Source organism: Salmo trutta, chromosome 4 (assembly GCF_901001165.1).
Source record: "Salmo trutta chromosome 4, fSalTru1.1, whole genome shotgun sequence".
Lineage (NCBI taxonomy): Eukaryota > Metazoa > Chordata > Actinopteri > Salmoniformes > Salmonidae > Salmo > Salmo trutta.
In genome coordinates, this window is record NC_042960.1 from 37,345,894 (window position 1) to 37,364,999 (window position 19,106).

General features: G+C 41.2%; 1 protein-coding gene across 8 annotated transcripts in view; it reads right to left on the reverse strand.

The window, feature by feature from the left end:
* Window positions 1-19,106, reverse strand: part of LOC115192313 (lysine-specific demethylase 4A-like) — a 63,610-nt gene that overhangs the window by 33,413 nt on the left and 11,091 nt on the right. For all 8 annotated transcript variants that reach the window (XM_029750664.1, XM_029750662.1, XM_029750663.1 and 5 more), the window contains 6 exons: window positions 14,641-14,755; window positions 13,841-14,034; window positions 13,447-13,496; window positions 13,246-13,349; window positions 10,166-10,303; window positions 9,651-9,901 (listed from right to left, as the gene is read on the reverse strand). In XM_029750664.1, the coding sequence (XP_029606524.1) occupies window positions 9,651-9,901; window positions 10,166-10,303; window positions 13,246-13,349; window positions 13,447-13,496; window positions 13,841-14,034; window positions 14,641-14,755 (852 nt within the window). The remainder of the gene's footprint in view (window positions 1-9,650; window positions 9,902-10,165; window positions 10,304-13,245; window positions 13,350-13,446; window positions 13,497-13,840; window positions 14,035-14,640; window positions 14,756-19,106) is intronic.

The window sequence follows — 19,106 nt, forward strand, 5'->3', positions numbered from 1 at the left end:
CTTTTTCCACATTTTGTTAGATTACAGCCTTATTGAGAAATGTATCAATCTATACACAATACCCCATAATGACAAAGCATTATTATTATTTTTTTTATAAATGTTTTTTTTTTTAATAAATGCACCTTTGGCAGCGATTACAGCCTCGACTCTTCTTGGGTATGACGCTACAAGCTTGGCACACCAGTATTTGGGGTTTCTCCCATTCTTTTCTACAGATCCTCTCAAGCTCTATTAGGTTGGATGGGGAGTGTTGCTGCACAGCTATTTTCAGGTCTCTCCAGAGATGTTCGATCAGGTTTAAGTCCGGGCTCTGGCTCGGCCACAAGGACATTCAGATATATGTCCCGAAGCCACTCTTGTGTTGTCTTGGCTGTGTGCTTGGGGTCGTTGTCCTGTTGGAAGGTGAACCTTCGCCCCAGTCTGAGGTCCTGAGCGCTCTGGAGCAAGTTTTTATTGTTGGATTCGGACTAAACTTTGAACATTGAAATATTTACGACATGATAGATCAATTGCATAGTATATAAAGGAGTGAGATCTGTAGAAAAACAGAGTGGCAGTGGAATGTGCTGGGTGGATGGGAGAGAGTCACAGGAGTGCGATAGGTGATACGAGAGGACATCTGAGGATTAGGCGAAGGAAGGGTTGAGGTCAGGTCAGATCCCCTGAAGGGAGAAATAATGGTTTTAGTATCCTGTTACCCTCTTCCTGTCGAACCATAAGATGTAAGGATTGGAGAAAAGAAGGAGTGTCCACAGTGGGGTGGGTGTATATATAATATAAATATATATACTGCTCTCATCTTATCTACGAACATAGAACCCTGTCTAACTCCCCTAGCTCCACAATGAGATAGACTCCACTAAGCTGGCAGGCTGGCTGCCACTAGCACAGTCAGTGTAGTCAGCTCAGATATCCCCAATGAGACCATGTCTGTGCCTCGACCTAGGTTGGGCAAAACTAAACATGGCGGTGTTCGCCTTAGCAATCTCACTGGAATAAAGACCTCCTCCATTCCTGCCATTATTGAAAGAAATTGTGATACCTCACATCTCAAAATAGGGCTACTTAATGTTAGATCCCTCACTTCCAAGGCAGTTATAGTCAATGAACTAATCACTGATCATAATCTTGATGTGATTGGCATGACTGAAACATGGCTTAAGCCTGATGAATTTACTGTGTTAAATGAGGCCTCACCTCCTGGTTACACTAGTGACCATATCCCCCACGCATCCCGCAAAAGGCGGAGGTGTTGCTAACATTTATGATAGCAAATTTCAATTTACAATGACTCTTTTGAGCTTCTAGTCATGAACTCTAAGCAGCCTACTCAATCACTTTTTATATCTACTGTTTACTGGCCTCCTGGGCCATATACAGCGTTCCTCACTGAGTTCCCTGAATTCCTATTGGAACTTGTAGTCATGGCAGATAATATTCCGATTTTTGGTGACTTTAATACTCACATGGAAAAGTCCACAGAACCACTCCAAAAGGCTTTCGGAGCCATCATCGACTCAGTGGGTTTTGTCCAACATGTCTCCGGACCTACTCACTGCCACAGTCATACTCTGGATCTAGTTTTGTCCCGTGGAACAAATGTTGTGGATCTTAATGTTTTTCCTCGTAATCCTGGACTATCGGACCACCATTTTATTACATTTGCAATCGCAACAAATAATCTGCTCAGACCCCAACCAAGGATCATCAAAAGTCGTGCTATAAACTCTGACAACCCAAAGGTTCCTAGATGCCCTTCCAGACTCCCTCCGCCTACCCAAGGACATCAAAGTACAAAAAACAGTTAACCACCTAACTGAAGAACTCAATTTAACCTTGTGCAATACCCTAGATGCAGTCACACCCCTAAAAACAAAAAATAGTTGTCATAAGAAACTAGCTCCCTGGTATACAGAACATACCTGAGCTCTGAAGCAAGCTTCCAGAAAATTGGAACGGTTTTATTATTAAGGTTATTAGTGATCAGTGATACTATCAAGAGCAGTGTGCAGTTTCTTTTTTCCTTCATCCAATACTATATCTCTTGACACATTGATGAAAATAATCATGGCCTCTAAACCTTCAAGCTGCATACTGGACACCATACTGGACCCCAACTAAACTACTGAAAGAGCTGCTTCCTGTGCTTGGCCCTCCTATGTTGAACATAATAAACGGCTCTCTATGAGTACCAAACTCACTACGTGGCAGTAATAAAGCCTCTCTTGAAAAAGCCAAACCTTGAACCAGAAAAGATAAATACAATGAGATTGGAGAGATTGGAAATCCAAATTGGTCTACACGAATTGGTCTACATGTCAGTTTGTCTCTGTGGATGGTTTGTCCTCTGACAAATCAACTGTAAATTTCAGTGTTCCTCAAGGCTCCGTTTTAGGATCACTATTGTTTTCACTATATATTTTACCTCTTGGTGATGTCATTCGGAATCATAATGTTAACTTTCACTGCTATGCGGATGACATACAGCTGTACATTTCGATGAAACAAGTTGAAGCCACAAAATTGCCCTCCTTGGAAGCCTTTGTTTCAGACATAAGGAAGTGGATGGCTGCAAATGTTCTACTTTTAAACTCAGACAAAACAGAGATGCTTGTTCTAGGTCCCAATAAACAAAGAGATCTTCTGTTGAATCTGACAATTAATCTTGATGGTTGTACAGTCGTCTCAAATAAAACTGAAGGACCCTGGCGTTACTCTGGAGCCTGATCTTTTTTTGACGAGCATATCAAGACTGTTTCAAGGACAGCTTTTTTCCCATCGACGTAACATTGCAAAAATCAGAAACTTTCTGTCCAAAAATGATGCAGATAAATTAATCCATGCTTTTGTCACTTCTAGGTTAGACTACTGCAATGCTCTACTTTCCGGCTACCCGGATAAAGCACTAAATAAACTTCAGTTAGTGCTAAACACGGCTGCTAGAATCTTGACCAGAACCAAACAATTTTATCATTTTACTCCAGTGCTAGCCTCTCTACACTGGCTTCCTGTTAAGGCAAGGCATGGTTTTACTGCTAACCTAAAAAGCATTACATGGGCTTGCTCCTACCCATCTTTCCGATTTGGTCCTGCCATACACACCTACACATACGCTACGGTCACAAGACGCAGGCCTCCTTACTGTCCTTAGAATTTCTAAGCCAAACAGCCAGAGGCAGGGATTTCTCTTATAGAGCTCAATTTTTATGGAATGGTCTGCCTACCCACGTGAGAGACGAAGACTCAGTCTCAACCTTTAAGTCTTTACTGAAGACTCATCTCTTCAGTAGGTCCTATGATTGAGTGTAGTCTGGCCCAGGAGTGTGAAGGTGAACAGAAAGGCACTGGAGCAATGAAACGCCCTTGCTCTCTCTGCCTGGCCGGTCACTGGCTTACTGGTGCTCTTCCATGCCGTCCCTGGGGGGGGGGTCACTTGAGTGGGTTGAGTCTCTGATATGATCTTCCTGTCCAGGTTGGCGCCCCCTCGGGTTCGTGCCGTGGGGGAGATCTTCGTGGGCTATACTCGGCCTTGTCTCAGGGTAGTAAGTTGGTGGATGAAGATATCCCTCAAGTGGTGTGGGGGCTGTGCTTTGGCAAAGTGGGTGGGGTTATATCCTGCCTGTTTGGCCCTGTCCGGGGGTATCGTCGGACGAGGCCACAGTGTCTCCTGACCCCTCCTGTCTCAGCCTCCAGTATTTATGCTGCAGTAATTTATGTGCTGGGGGGCTAGGGTCAGTCTGTTATATCTGGAATATTTCTCCTGTCTTATCTGGTGTCCTGCGTGAATTTAAGTATGCTCCCTCTAATTCTCTCTTTCTTTCTCCCTCTCTCGGAGGACCTGAGCCCTAGGACCATGCCTCAGGACTACCTGGCCTGACGACTCGTTTCCCCAGTCCACCTGGCCGTGCTGCTGCTCCAGTTTCAACTGTTCTGCCTGCGGCTATGGAACCTTGACCTGTTCACCGGACGTGCTACCTGTCCCAGACCTGCTGTTTTCAACTCTCTAGAGACAGCAGGAGCGGTAGAGATAATCTGAATGATCGGCTATGAAAAGCCAACTGACATTTACTCATGAGGTGCTGACATGTTGCACCCTGTACAATCACTGTGATTATTATTATTTGACCCTGCTAGTCATCTATGAACATTTGAACATCTTGGCCATGTTCTGTTTTAATCTCCACCCGGCACAGCCAGAAGAGGACTGGCCACCCCTTATAGCCTGGTTCCTCTCTAGGTTCTGGCCTTTCTAGGGAGTGTTTCCTAGCCACCGTGCTTCTACACCTGCATTGCTTGCTGTTTGGGGTTTTAGGCTGGGTTTCTGTACAGCATTTTGAGATATCAGCTGATGTAAGAAGGGCTTTATAAATAAATGTGATTGATATGCACACACACAACTTATCCATTTTTTATTTTTTAAAACAAGTTTTTTTTTTTCATTTCACTTCACCAATTTTATATATGTCCATGACATCCAAATAAAAATCCAGTTAAATTACAGGTTGTAATGCAACAAAATAGGAAAAACGGCAAGTAGGATGAATACTTTTGCAAGGCACTGTACTTTGCTCTGTTCAGCTTTCCCTCGATCCTGACTAGTCTCCCAGTACCTGTCACTGAAAAACATTACCACAGCATGATGCTGCCACCACCATGCTTCACCGTAGGGATGGTGCCAGGTTTCCTCCAGACGTGACGCTTGGCATTAAGGCCAAAGAGTTCAATCTTGGTTTCATCAGACCAGAGAATCTTGTGCCTCGATACAATCCTGTCTCAGAGCTCTACGGACAATTTCTTCAACCTCGTGGCTTGGTTTTCGCTCTGACATGCACTGTCAACTGTGGGACCTTGTCGACAGGTCTGTGTCTTTCCAAATCATGTCCAATCAATTGAATTTACCACAAGTGTACTCAAGTTGTAGAAACATCAAGTATGATAAATGGAAACAGGATGCATCTGAGCTCAATCGAGTCTCATTGCGAAGAGTATGAATACTTACGTAAATAAGTTTTGCTGTTTTTATTATTTTTTTACTTTTAGCTTTGTCATTAAGGGGTATTGTGTGTAGACAATACATTAATGTGGATGCTACCATGATCACAGATAATCCTAAATGACTTGTGAATAATGAGTGAGAAAGTTGGAGGGTCAAAGGTCATACCCCCAAGACATGCTAACCTCTCACCAGTACCAAAAACAGGGGAGGTTAGCATGCAGGGTTGGTGATTAACACCTGCCAAATGAGGGTCGATTTTGTCATTGGTGGGTAAGAACGTATATTTCACCAGCCACGTTGGCGGGTGGCCACAGTATTTGGGAACATTTTTTATTATTTTTTATTATCCAAAGCCCACCTGTCAAATTGACAAGGCAGGCAACTTAAGTCTGACATTGTCCTCATGTTTCTTGGCCATTTAAATATTTTGTTCACATGCTATTTTGGTTTTCAATGTTAATTTGAGTTTGCTGCAACATTCTGCTGCTAGGAAGACATCGCTGTCTGAGTTTTTTTTAATCAAAGACAAGCAAGTGCCCAAGTTACCACTGTAACGGCCCGTCCCGGGCAAGCTGAACCTCTGTCTCATCTAATAATTGATCCATGGTCAATCAAGCACACTCTCCAAAAATTGGATTCATTAACTTTTAGTCACTGTCTCTCCTAAATTTATTTGTGTGCTTCTACATTTCTACTTAGAAGCACATCATGTACTCCTTGTAAAAAATGTTAGCGTAGAGCCCTGAACTATAATAATAAATAGGCCGTATCACTCAGCATTTTGTGGCAGTGAAGGCACTTTCTTGATGTTCATCTGTTTGTATTATTGTATCTATACCAAACAAAAATATAAAAGCAACATGCAACAATTTTACAGTTACAATTCATAAGGAAATCAGTCATTTGAAATAAATAAATTAAGCCCAAATCTTGGGAGCCAGGCCCACCCACTGGGGTGCCAGGCCCAGCCAATCTGAATGAGTTTTTCCCCACAAAAGGGCTTTATTACAGACAGAAATACTCATCAGTTTAATCAGCTGTCCGGGTGTCTGGTCTCAGACAATCCCGCACTTGAAGAAGCCGGATGTGGAGGTACTGGGCTGGCTTGGTTACACGTGGTCTGCGGTTGTGAGGCTGGTTGGACGTACTGCTAAATTCTCTAAAACAACGTTGGAGGGGGGTTGTGGTAACAAAATGAATATCCAATGCTCTGGTGGGCATTCCTGCGGTGGGCATTCCTGCAGTCAGCATTCCAATTGCACGTGGCATTGTGTGACAAAGCTGCACATCTTAGCGGCCTTTTGTCCCCGGCACAAGGTGCACCTGTGTAATAATCATAATGTTTAATCAGCTTCTTGATATGCCACACCTGGCAGGTGGAAGGATTATCTTGGCAAAGGAGAAATGCTCACTAACAGGGATGTAAACAAATTTGTGCACACAATTTGAAAACAATTACTGTGTGTATAGAACATTTCTGGGATCTTTTCTCACATGATGCATTTATATTTTTGTTCAGTGTAAATTGTCTTAACAGACGCAGTTCACAAAAATAAAATTAAGCAATATAGCCCTTTACTTATTAGTAATACATTTGTTGTTTTTGAAACAATAGAAAGCATGCTCATCTGTTTGTGATTTTTGGGTGTAACTATGGAGAAAAAAATACTTGTTGGTAAAAAATATGAGTGGCTGGTACATTTTTTTTTTTTTTTTTTAATCTACCTCCCACAGTGGCTGGTGGACAAAAAATGATTCCCACCCTGTTAGCATGTGTTTTCTTTGAACATCTAACTTTCTCACTCATCATTATTCACAAATCCTTCAGGATTATTCATAATCATTTTTTACAATAAAAGTGACTCCAAAATGACAATGCATTATTTACCATTAATTTCTACTGGGAACAAAATTATCAAACAACCAAAACGAACTGCAAATGCATCCAACAAGTGTGTAGGATCACAAGCTTGATATAGTCATTGCGTGCTAGGAATATAGGACCAAATACTAAACTTTTGACTACTTTATTTATAAGCATCTTTAGGTGCCAATAATTTTGACCCCTACCTTTAAGGGAAAAAAGTAATACTACTTGTATATAGTATAGTAATACAATATTTTCAAAGAAGCGTGGATCATCATCATTATTTCGACCGTATAGGTTAATAGGCCATATCTGTTTATGGTCAAATAACATTTAAAATCATCCATCTACCTTGAGGATCTGTTTGGACAATTTGTACATTTGGATCAAAATTACTGTTAAAACCTGTTGAGGATCTTATCCCGATCTTATCCCGGTATTGGGATTCATTGTCATGTGACCATGGCGGGGAATTCAAAACTGCAAGAGTAATCATTTCAAAAAATCAAATAATCAACTATTTTCCTCCATTTGAAAGATATATCTCCTAAATCTAACCACGCTGTCCGATTTTCAGAGGCATTACGGAGAATGCATAAAGTTAGGTTATGTGAGGAGAGTACATTGACAATAGCTGCGTGTAATGTTTAGCCAATTCAAAGAAGGGCATCAACAGACAGAAAACTAGCTAGAATTATGCACTTACCTTTGACAATCTGCATCAGATGACACTCATAGGACATTATGTTATACAATACATGCATTTTTAGTTCCATCAAGTTCATATTTATATCCAAAAACAGCATTTACAGTCGCGGTGAAATTCAGAATTTTTTTCGGCTCGAATGCACCCAGTGAATCCAGCATTACAAATCACGGAATTACTATTCGAAAACATTGGTAAATTATAATATTGTCATTCAAAGAATAATATATTATCATCTCGTAATTGCTACCGAATGGCCAGATCTCAAAATAACTTTACTGGGAAATCACATTTTGCATAAACTGGGTACTATGCTAACAACAATAAGCTATATGCTAAGCTAAGCTAAGCTATACCGTTAGCATTAGCATCATCTAATATCGATAATAACATTCTAAATATCCCCTTACCTTTGATTATCTCCATCAGAAGGCGCTGCCAGAGATCCCAGGTCCAGAACAAATGTGGTTTCTTTTGACAAAGTTCATAATTTATGTCCAAATAGTTAGCGTTCAGTAGGCTCCCACAAAATGAGGTGGGCAGTGTAAAGTCACGTCGAAAAGCTAAAGAAAACCTAGTAAATAATCTATTTACGTTTGTTTAAACATGTCAAACGTTGTTTAGCACTAATCTTTTGTTCCATTTTTAACGTGAAACATCAGTAAACATCAGTAATATTTTCACACAACCTATCAAGTGTCTAGAATAAACGATAATGACAAAGGCACTCTTCTCAGATTCATGCGCAGGCGCAAAAAATGAAGTGATGACGTGTCAACTTGTAAGCTTTCTAATTCGGTCTGTATTCATGACAGATGCTTCCAACAACTTTCTAAAGATCGTTGACATCTAGTGGAAGCAGTAGGAGTTGCGAACTGAATCCTTTCTCACTGTGGTATCTTTAAAACAATGACACTAAATAGTACAGTCACAAAATTCTCATTTTTTTTAATCTATTTTTCACAGGTTTTTGCCTGCAATATGAGTTTTGTTATACTTACAGACACCATTCAAACTGTTTTAGAAAATTCAGAGTGTTTTCTATCCGAATGTGTTAATAATATGCATATCCTAGCTTCTGAGTTGGTGTAGGAGGCAGTTAAAAATGGGCACATATTTCTTTCAAAATTCTCAATACTGCCCCCGTGGCCCGTAGAGGTTAATGAATATTATCACACCTTTTGAATTTTTTTGCCCATGGTAAAAATATTTCACCCCCCAGTCCTTTTTCCACACAACTTCACCTAAAATTGTTGAATGAGTTTCCTGTAAACAATATATATTATATTCCTTCTCTTTTAGCCAGGTAAATACTGATCGTACTTTCTTATTACATGCTAAGCCATTACAATTATAACTAGCTAATACTTATTTCACCATAATGAAATACAACTTTCAAATCTACTGATCATCATATATATTTGTAATCTCACCATTAAAAAGTACCATAGTGATTGAGTGTCCATATAGCTAGCTATACCATATGTGCATTGCTACTAAGTAAACCTCTAATTGGTCCCTACTATTCCACCAGTTAAAACCCCTCCCCATCCCGAGTTGGGTTCTCATCCCAGTGACTGGCAGACCAACCCCGATCCCCCAGATCCCATGGCCCCCCGAGAGACCAGGACTCATCCTTGGAAAAGAGCACACAGTGCCACCCACAGAACAGATCAGCCGCCAAAAGCATTTCCATCGTTCTCACCTCGATTTGTATTATATAGCTATTAAAAAATCCTGCTCACCTTAATTTCCATAATTAACTATTACTATTTGTAATAATGTAGGTAGTTCATGCAAAGGATTGCTACCTCTTACCTGTATTGCCATTACAAAATGTACATTTTGGCAAGCAATTATTATTTTAGCGAACAATTATTGTGAATCATCCTATATTGTCCCTAACATCTTTACTCCCTAGCAAGTTATGGGACACACACACACACAATTACAAACTGGGGATTTTTTTTATGCCAAGTGTATTTTCGCTGGGCGTGGATATTAACTCTAGGGGTTTAAGCTATACCAGCTGGAAACAATAAACATGACAGGGTAAGTGAGTACAGTAATGTACAGACCTCGTCTCCTCCTGAGCAGTGGTGCCTGGGGTATCCTCCTCCTGATCAGGGGCCTCGCTGGGGCTTGGACCCTCCTTTCCAGGCTCCCCTGTCTTCTCTCCCGTCAGGAACTCAGCAGCCTCTGGCGTGGGCTTGGAGTGGTCAATAGGAATGTTGTCCTTCCCTGCCTTCCATGCCTTGTAGCGATCTGGTTGGAACTTTCTCACAAACACATCCATGGAGATCTTCACCATGTCTTTACGGCACGAGCACTGGGAGAGGTAGGACAGGGATTGGTCATGAGAATATAATACAATAAATGCCACTTACCAGACTCTTAGCCAAGGCAACTTACAGTAAGTGAGTGAATGAATGGATTTTTTTTGTATGTGATCCTTGCTGGAGTTAAACCCATAACCGTGCCTTTGCTCGTGCGATGCTTTTACCAACCACACAGGACCAAACACCATTCACACACACAACCATATGACCTGGAATCACACATTCAATGTGTTAATTCATTTATCTGTACATACCAGTGTGGCTATTTTGCCATAATCAATCCATCGCTGCGTGGCAAAGTTAGTGGACTCTGCACAGTTGAAGCCGTGGTTGAAACCAGCATGGTAGCCAAAAGGGAAGGTCACTATGAACTGGCCTGCCTCCTGGGTGATCTAAACACACAGACACACACAACAAGTCAGACCACTGATATAAAGAGGTGGACACTAGGGTTGGGTGATGTCAATCTTTGTCCTATAGTGATTAAGTGCACACAAAGTGATATACGATGGTATCGGCCCCCATTGGCCAACCCCCCCATGCTACAGGAAGGACCAGCTTAATCATGACAAAGGTATTTTAGAGCCAAATCTTTTTAAAGTAGCCTATTCCTCCATGTTTGAGCTGTGGCGTGAAAAAGTTGTGCCCACAAGCAAGTGACAGTCAAGGAGCCTCAACTGCAGAGCACCCAAATCTGCTGTCCCCAGAATTTGATGAATATTCAATGATTCGCATTTTACTAAATTTTCTTCTCTTATTAGGCCTAGGCTTCTATACATTGTAGGTAGGCTGTAGCCAACATTGCTAATAATAGGCTATGGAAATAAGCTAATTCCGTGCATCGTTTCTTTAATAAGCTTTGCTGAGCTGTACGTTTTCTTTTGACTTCTCATTCGATTCGTCTATCTTGATATTGTTTGCTCAATTTCACGTCTTGTTGCCTACATACAGTACCTTCAGAAAGCATTCATACCCTTTAACTTATTCCACATTGTTACAACCTGAATTCAAAATGGATTAAATAAATAAAACATCACACCCATCTACACACTATACCCCATATGACAAAGTGAAAACATGTTTAGACATTTATTGAAAATTAAATACAGAAAATCTAATTTACTTAAGTATTTCACACGCCTTTGCTATGACACTCCAAATTGAGCTCAGGTGCATCCAATTTCCTTTGATCATTCTTGGGATGTTTCTACAGTTTGATTGGAGTACACCTGTGGACAATTCAATTGTTTGGACATGATTTTGAAAGAAACACACCTGTCTATATAGAAAGAAACACACCTGTCTATATAAAAGGTCCCACAGTCGACAGTGCAAAGTCCAAAGAACTGTCCGTAGATCTCAGAGATGAGGCATATATCTGGCGAAGGGTATAAAACATTTCTAGAGTGATGAAAGTTTGGGAAATGGAAAAAAATATGGAACTACCTAGAGCTGGCCGTCCGACCAAACTGAGAAACCGGGTAAGGACCTTGGTCAAGTAGGTGACCAAGAACCCAATAACAGAATTACAGAGTTAGAGTTTATTGGCTAAGACTGGAGAACCTGCCAGAAGGACAACAGTCTCTATAGCACTTCACCAATCTGGGCTTTATTGGAGAGTGGTCAGACAGAAGCCACTCCTGAGAAAATGGAACATGATAGCAAGCCTGGAGTTTGTAAAAAGACATGTGAAAGACGGAGCATACGGCAAAAGATTTTGTAGTCTGGTGAGACAAAGATTACTCTTTGGCCTGAATGCAAATCGATGGTGAAAACCAGGCATAGCTCATCACCAATCTAACACCATCCCTACTGTGAAGCATGGTGATGGCAGCATCATGCTACGGGGATGCTTTTCAGCGGCAGGGACTGGGTGACTGGTAAAGGTAGAGGGAACAATGAATGGAGCCAAATACAGGCACATCTTTAATGAGAACCTGCTTCAGAGTACAAACAACCTTAGACTGGTGCAAAGATTTACATTCCAACAGGACAATGACCCCAAGCCATGCTGAAATGGAATGTTAAAGTCCTTGAGTGGCCCAACCATAGCCCAGACTTGAATCCCATTGAAAATCTGCCGAAAGACTTGAACACAGACATACCTAAGAGGTCTCAAAGCTGTAATCACCGCCAAAGGTGCTTCTACAAAGTATTGACTCGGGGTGAATACTTATGTAAATTAGATTTCTGCATTTTCAATACATTAGCAAATATGTTCATGTTCTCTTTGTCAATATGGGCTATTGTGTGTAGATGGGTGAGAATCTATTTAATCCATTTTGAATTCAGGCTGTAATGCAACAAAATGTGGAATAAGTCAAGGGGTATGAATACTTTCTGAAGACACTGTCATTCAATAAAACTGTGATAGATAATCGCCTATAGACTGACTTTCACAATTATTCCCCTTTTAAAGCTGCAGCTTTAGCACATGTAAAGACTATAATAGCTTATTTAGGAAACACTCTTCATAAGTTTAACTGATTTTGATAGGCTATTTTATTTACTAGGATTTGGCTGTTTGGTTCACAATGGCAAGGAGTGATGCATGCATAATTTATTTTATAATAGACTAAGCTTGGCTCAACCTTAAGGCTAATTCAAAACTACTCGTTCGATTTTGCTATTGTTCGTTTTACCTCTATCATTATTACCTTAGGCCCATCTTGTTTTTAGGTTATTCAAAAACATAAAACTGAGCCTAGAACTCTGTTAGATGAATTCATTGTTTGATCATGAAGTAGCGCGGCAGGAGAAAACCAGCATGCATAAAAAGTAATATTCATATAAAATGGAGAGAAAATACAAAATCTGACTTAGACACCGGAGTGTCTGGCTATATGGACCAGATAATCAAAACACTGAAAAAAATGTAATCAAAATCCTAACCAGACATTATGCGCTGCTTTGGTGAAAATCTTCACTCTGTCTACATTCTCTTGCATTCTGTAAATTGTTTTTAACATATTTATTGAAATAGGTTAAGCAGCCTATAGCAAAGGAATAGGCCACGGCATGGTCCTGCTGTGGGCTGCCCAGTCAGCGCCTTACTGCGTGGCGCCAATCAAGTTGAAATAGGCTATACATTGTCTGTCACATCACAATGTCATCACCAATGACGAGGGCTGTCAAGCATCTTCGATATCCAATACTATCGTAATAATCGCCCAGCCCGAGTGGACACACTACATACAATACTACTATTGAAAACAATATTATTACTACTCCTACTACCAAAACAGTCAAATCATCCCACTGTAACAACCTACAGTATAGCCAGAAAACTTTAGGTCAGTAAAGCTGATTGTATTATGCCATTGAAAGAGATCACCTTCTCAAATGGTATGCCGTATTTCTTCAGGATGGAGGGTGAGATTAGAGTCATCTTGTGCCGCAGGAAAGCTTCACAGCTCTGAGCACTCCCAGGGAAAAACCCTGCATGAGAAGAAGTCAATTATGTTAAGAATTTTGCTGACTACTCTCTGGACATAGAACATATTGATAAACAATAAGGAAATTCCTTTTCAAGTACCTTTAGCGAGACGCTCCAATCTCTTCCCATGTTCAGGGGGAACAACATACCTGTAGAGAGATAAGAGCAACGATGTAAGTGGTAGTCAAGATGCTATGTGTTAGGTAAGTAAATAAAATAAGCTTTGTGCTAGCCAGAGCAGCCTATAGGGTAGGAGCCGATCTCCTTTTGCTGTAGCATGAAGCAGCTTGATGTACAAATACACCTCCTGGACAGGACGCTAGTGTTGGGTGTTACGTATAATAATAATAATAATAATAATAATAATAATAATAAACCCACACACGTTTCATTTGTAAACTGTAAAATCGACATACAGTAAATATCTACTGGTATAACCTCACTGAACCTTCGGCTTGTTTTTCTAACGATGCAAAATAAAACTAAACTTTACCAGGACTTGGGCTCTCCAAAGTGAAGGTAGTTGATGCTGTAGAGATCCATGTCTTCAGTGTGCCAAGCGAAGGTACTCTTCCACATGCCAAAATACAGGTAAGGAGTGTTTACCCCTTTGATCTTGATCCCACTCTCCCTCTCAACAGTGTCCAGGATAGTGTTCAGATGACCAATGTTCCACTCTGTCACGTCCTAGGAGAGATAGAGCAGAGATGATGTTGTTAAAGGCCCAGGTGGTTGAGGTTGGAAAAATACTGTGAAAATTCTGATAAGAGCTGTTTGTGTAAGAGATCTTTGAAAAGGCAGCCTGAAATGTAAGCCTGTTGTGGTGGGATGGAGTTTTGGCCTGCTGGTGACATCACCTGGCGTTAAATTTGTTAATAGACCAATAAGAGTTCCAAACCAATAGCAGCTAGTTTTCAGTTTCAATCCCCACTCAGACCACTCCCAGACAATCCTAGAAGAATTATTGCTTGAGAAATTGCTCTTTGCTGAGAAGCTATTTGCTTTCAATTAAAATGGTCAAAAAGAAAAACAATCAGTTGTACAGTCACAAGATACTTAATTGTTACCCAGAAATGATTTGATATTGAGATAAAGTTCCAAAGCAGACGTTAAGGGTGAGGACATTGACATTTAAACAGGAGGCTGTGGGTTCAAATCCGAAGTGGAGCCAAATGGGGGGCTGATGTTTGGAGAATACATTGATAAAGTAAAAGCTTGTTTAATGACAGTGAATGGTCTATTGAAATAGAATTAGAACATGGAATGGTCATGGAATATGATGGAATCACTCACTGGATCATAGAGTGTTCCGTTGACATCCGCTCCATAGAGAGGGGGGTTAAAAGTCAGGTTCTTCCAAAACTTTCTCTCCAGCTCATCAAAATCCACATATCGGGGGTTACAGAACCTACAACAAAGGTAACAGATGACAACTAAACAAGTAGAGCTGTATAAATTTCCTTTTCAAGACAATTCGATACCGATCTAGATACATGCCATGGGCTCCAATACGATACAGGAACGATTTGGTGTGACTCTGTTTGATAAAAGAACGAATCGATGCAATTCAGTTCGATGCACTAACATTTGCTGCATAAACATTCATTTTCTGTTTTAAATTCAAATCTGCTGATTGAGCTTGTGTGACTGTAGGTCTATGGTGTAAACTTGGGTGGTATATCATAAAACGGGGTATGATGGGTTTTCAATATTGTCAATACTATTTATTGGAAGTCTTTCCAATACATTTTAATATTTGTAGGTACTTTAAGTTAATACCTGCAGTCAACTTCTGCAATACTTATATGTTAGGTTCTAATTATCAGTAAGAACTCAAGACACTATGAAAGCTCAAACCAAGTTTATTCTACTCAAAGGATCAAACAGCTGAACAGACTGCGTATTCACACATGCACTGATATTTAACCCTTTCTCCTATGCTGAGTCTCCTCCTACACATCTGAATAGTCAATGCATCTCTGTTGCTAGAAAGAACCTTAGTGATAGCCGTTCTTCCTCACTTCATTTGACCTGACCTCAGCCTCAAAGTGCTCACTTCTCCCCAACTCACGGCTGTCATGGTGACTGATACCAGACTGTCTCTTCTCCCAGAAAATCCCTAATGGCTAACAACAAATCCTGACAATGTAAACGTTATACATTACCCTCTCTCCCTCAGTGACATGAATAAGTTTATTTCATATTCTCAGAACCCAACAGAGATAAAGCAGATTGTGTTCTTAATTTCACCTGTCACATTATGAAGTTCCCCAGAACAGTTGAGCCAGTCACGTGTTTGTTTGTAAATAGCATAACGGGAGAAAGCAGGAGCTGGTGAGTCCATAGCGTTCTATAACTATCGGCAAGTCTCTGTTGTGCGACGCACAGATGGAATTACACTTGTATGAAATTCAATGGCTAAATGTTTAACATAAGATAATGGATTTCTGCCAGAAGTTAAAAAAAGCTCTGGAGATGCATACAGTTGCCATTTTCCCCCCCTTTGCTACCTACTAGCGGTTTTTCCTCCTCCATTCTCCTCCCCTCTGCTCCGTGTACACAGAAGAGCATTAATCACAACTTTGTTGACTTGCACAATTGTTCCCCTCGCTCACTTTTGCTTGGGAATATCCTAACTCACCAAAAATGACATTCAGTAGCTACTAGCTATGCTTGCATAACTTTGAGCTGGCTTTGCAATTAGTTATGTTAGCTTTCACTCATTGCCGTTTAGCTAAACACCGTCCACAGTCGTGGCCACAAGTTGAGAATGACACAAATATACATTTTCACAAAGCTGGCTGCTTCAGTGTCTTTAGATATTTTTGTCAAATGTTTCTATGGAATACTAAAGTATAATTACAAGCATTTCATAAGTGTCAAAGGCTTTTATTGACAATTACATGAAGTTGATGCAAAGAGTCAATATTTGCAGTGTTGACCCTTCTTTTTCAAGACCTCTGCAATCCGCCCTGGCATGCTGTAAATTAACTTCTGGGCCACATCCTGACTAATGGCAGCCCATTCTTGCATAATCAATGCTTGGAGTTTGTCAGAATTTGTTGGGTTTTGTTTGTTCACCCGCCTCTTGAAGATTGACCACAAGTTCTCAATGGGATTAAGGTCTAGGGAGTTCCTCGCCATGGACCCAAAATATCAATGTTTTGTTCACCGAGCCACTTAGTTATCACTTTTGCCTTATGGCAAGTTGCTCCATCATGCTGGAAAAGGCATTGTTCGTCACCAAACTGTTCCTGGATGGTTGGGAGAGGTTGCTCTCGGAGGATGTGTTGGTACCATTCTTTATTTGTGCCTGTGTTCTTAAGCAAGATTGTGAGTGAGCCCACTCCCTTGGCTGAGAAGCAAGCCCACACATGAATGGTCTCAGGATGCTTTACCGTTGGCATGACACAGGACTGATGGTAGCGCTCACCTTGTCTTCTCCGGACAAGCTTTTTTCTAGATGCCCCAAACAATCGGAAAAGGGATTCATCAGAGAAAATGACTTTACCCCAGTCCTCAGTAGTCCAATCCCTGTACCTTTTGCAGAATATCAGTCTGTCCCTGATGTTTTTCCTGGAGAGAAATGGCTTCTTTGCTGCCCTTCTTGACACCAGGCCATCCTTCAAAACTCTTTGCCTCACTGTGCATGCAGATGCACTTACACCTGCCTGCTGCCATTCCTGAGCAAGCTCTGTACTGGTGGTGCCTCGATCCCGCAGCTGCAATGATGACGGCACGTGTTTCCTTGCAGGTAACCATGGTTGACAGAGGAAGAACAATGATTCTAAGCACCACCCGCCTTTTGAAGCTTCCAGTCTGTTATTCAAACTCAATCAGCATGACAGAGTGATCTCCAGCCTTGTCCTCGTCAACACTCGCACCTGTGTTAATGAGAGAATCACTGACATGTCAGTTGGTCCTTTTGTGGCAGGGCTGAAAGGCAGCGGGATTGTTTTTGGGGGATTCAGTTCATTTGCATGGCAAAGAGGGACTTTTTAATTAATTGCAATTCATCTGATCACTCTTCATAACATTCTGGAGTATATGCAAATTGCCATCATACAAACTGAGGCAGCAGACTTTGTGACAAAAATATTTTAATTCTCAAAACTTCTGGCCACAACTGTATGTAATGTCACTATTAGTTTGTGCTAATTTTGTTAGCATTCTGGTAAGAGCCCCAATGGGATGCGCTAACTTTTTTGCCACCCCTCATGGGCCATGCCGGTAATACCGTAAATCCAGGGATGAGCAGGACGGTATGACAATATGAAAATCTGGATATGGCCAAAGCCTACTTTGGTGTATGTACTATGTAGCAGTGCTGAGCCATTAACTGATATGCAATTAAATCATCTTCGCAGATTGCGTTTGAGCTAGTAATGTATCAATATTTATAATTTACAAATAAAAAAACACTGCATTCAGAAAGTATTCATACCCCTAGACTTATCCACATTTTGTTACTATAAATCTTTATTCTAAAATGGATCCAAGAAAAGAAGTCCAAACACAACACCCCATAATGACAAAGCGAAAACACGTCAATATATTTCCTAATATATAATAAACAAAACATACCTTATTTACATAAGTATTCAGACCCTTTGCTATGCGACTCGAAATTGAGCTCAGGTACATACTGTTTCCATTGTAGAAACATCTCATGGATGATCAATTTGATCGGAGTCTACCGGTGGTAAATCCAATTGATTGGACATGATTTGGAAAGGCACACGCCCGTCTACATATTGTCCCACAATTGCATGTTGGAGCAAAAACCAAGCCACGAGGTCGAAGGAATTGTCCGTAGAGCTCCGAGACAGGATTGTGTTGGCATAAATCTAGTGAATGTACCAAAACAAATGTCTGCAGCATTGAAGGTCCCCAAGAACACAGTGGCCTCCATCGTTCTTAAACGGAAGACATTTGGAAACACCAAGACTCTTGCTAGAGCTGGCCGCCCAGCCAAACTGAGCAATCAGGAGAAGGGCCATGGTCAGGGATGTGACCAAGAACCCGATGGTCACTTTGACAGAGCTCCAGACTTCTTCTGTGGAGATGGGAGAACATTCCAGAAGGACAACCATCTCTGCAGCACTCCACCAAATCAGGCCTTTACAGTAGAGTGGCCAGACAGAAGCCACTCCTCAGTAAAAGGCAAATGACAGCCTGCTTAGAGTTTGCCAAAAGGTACCTACAGGACCCTCAGAACATGAGAAACATGATTATCTGGTTTGATGAAACCAAGATTGAACTCTTTGGCCTGAATGCCAAGCGTCACATCTGGAGGAAACTTGGCACCATCCCTATGCTGAAGCATGGGTGGCAGCATCATGCTGTGGGGATGTTTTTCAGCAGCAGGGACTGGGAGACTGGTCAGGATTGAAGGAAAGATGAACGGAGCCAAGTACAGAGAGATCCTTGATGAAAACCTGCTCCAGAGCGCTCAGGACCTCAGACTGGGGCAATGGTTCACCTTCCAACAGGACAACGACCCTAAGCACGCAGCCAAGACAATGCAGGAGAATCTTCGGGACAAGTCTCAATGTCCACGAGTGGCCCAGCCAGAGCCCGGACTTGAACCTAATCAAACATCTCTGGAGAAACCTCAAAATAGCTGTGCAGCAACGCTCCCCATCCAACCTGACCGAGCTTGAGAGGATTGGGAGAAACTCCAAATATAGTTGGGCCAAGCTTGTTTTTATTTATTTTTTTATTTCACCTTTACTTAACCAGGTAGGCCAGTTGAGAAC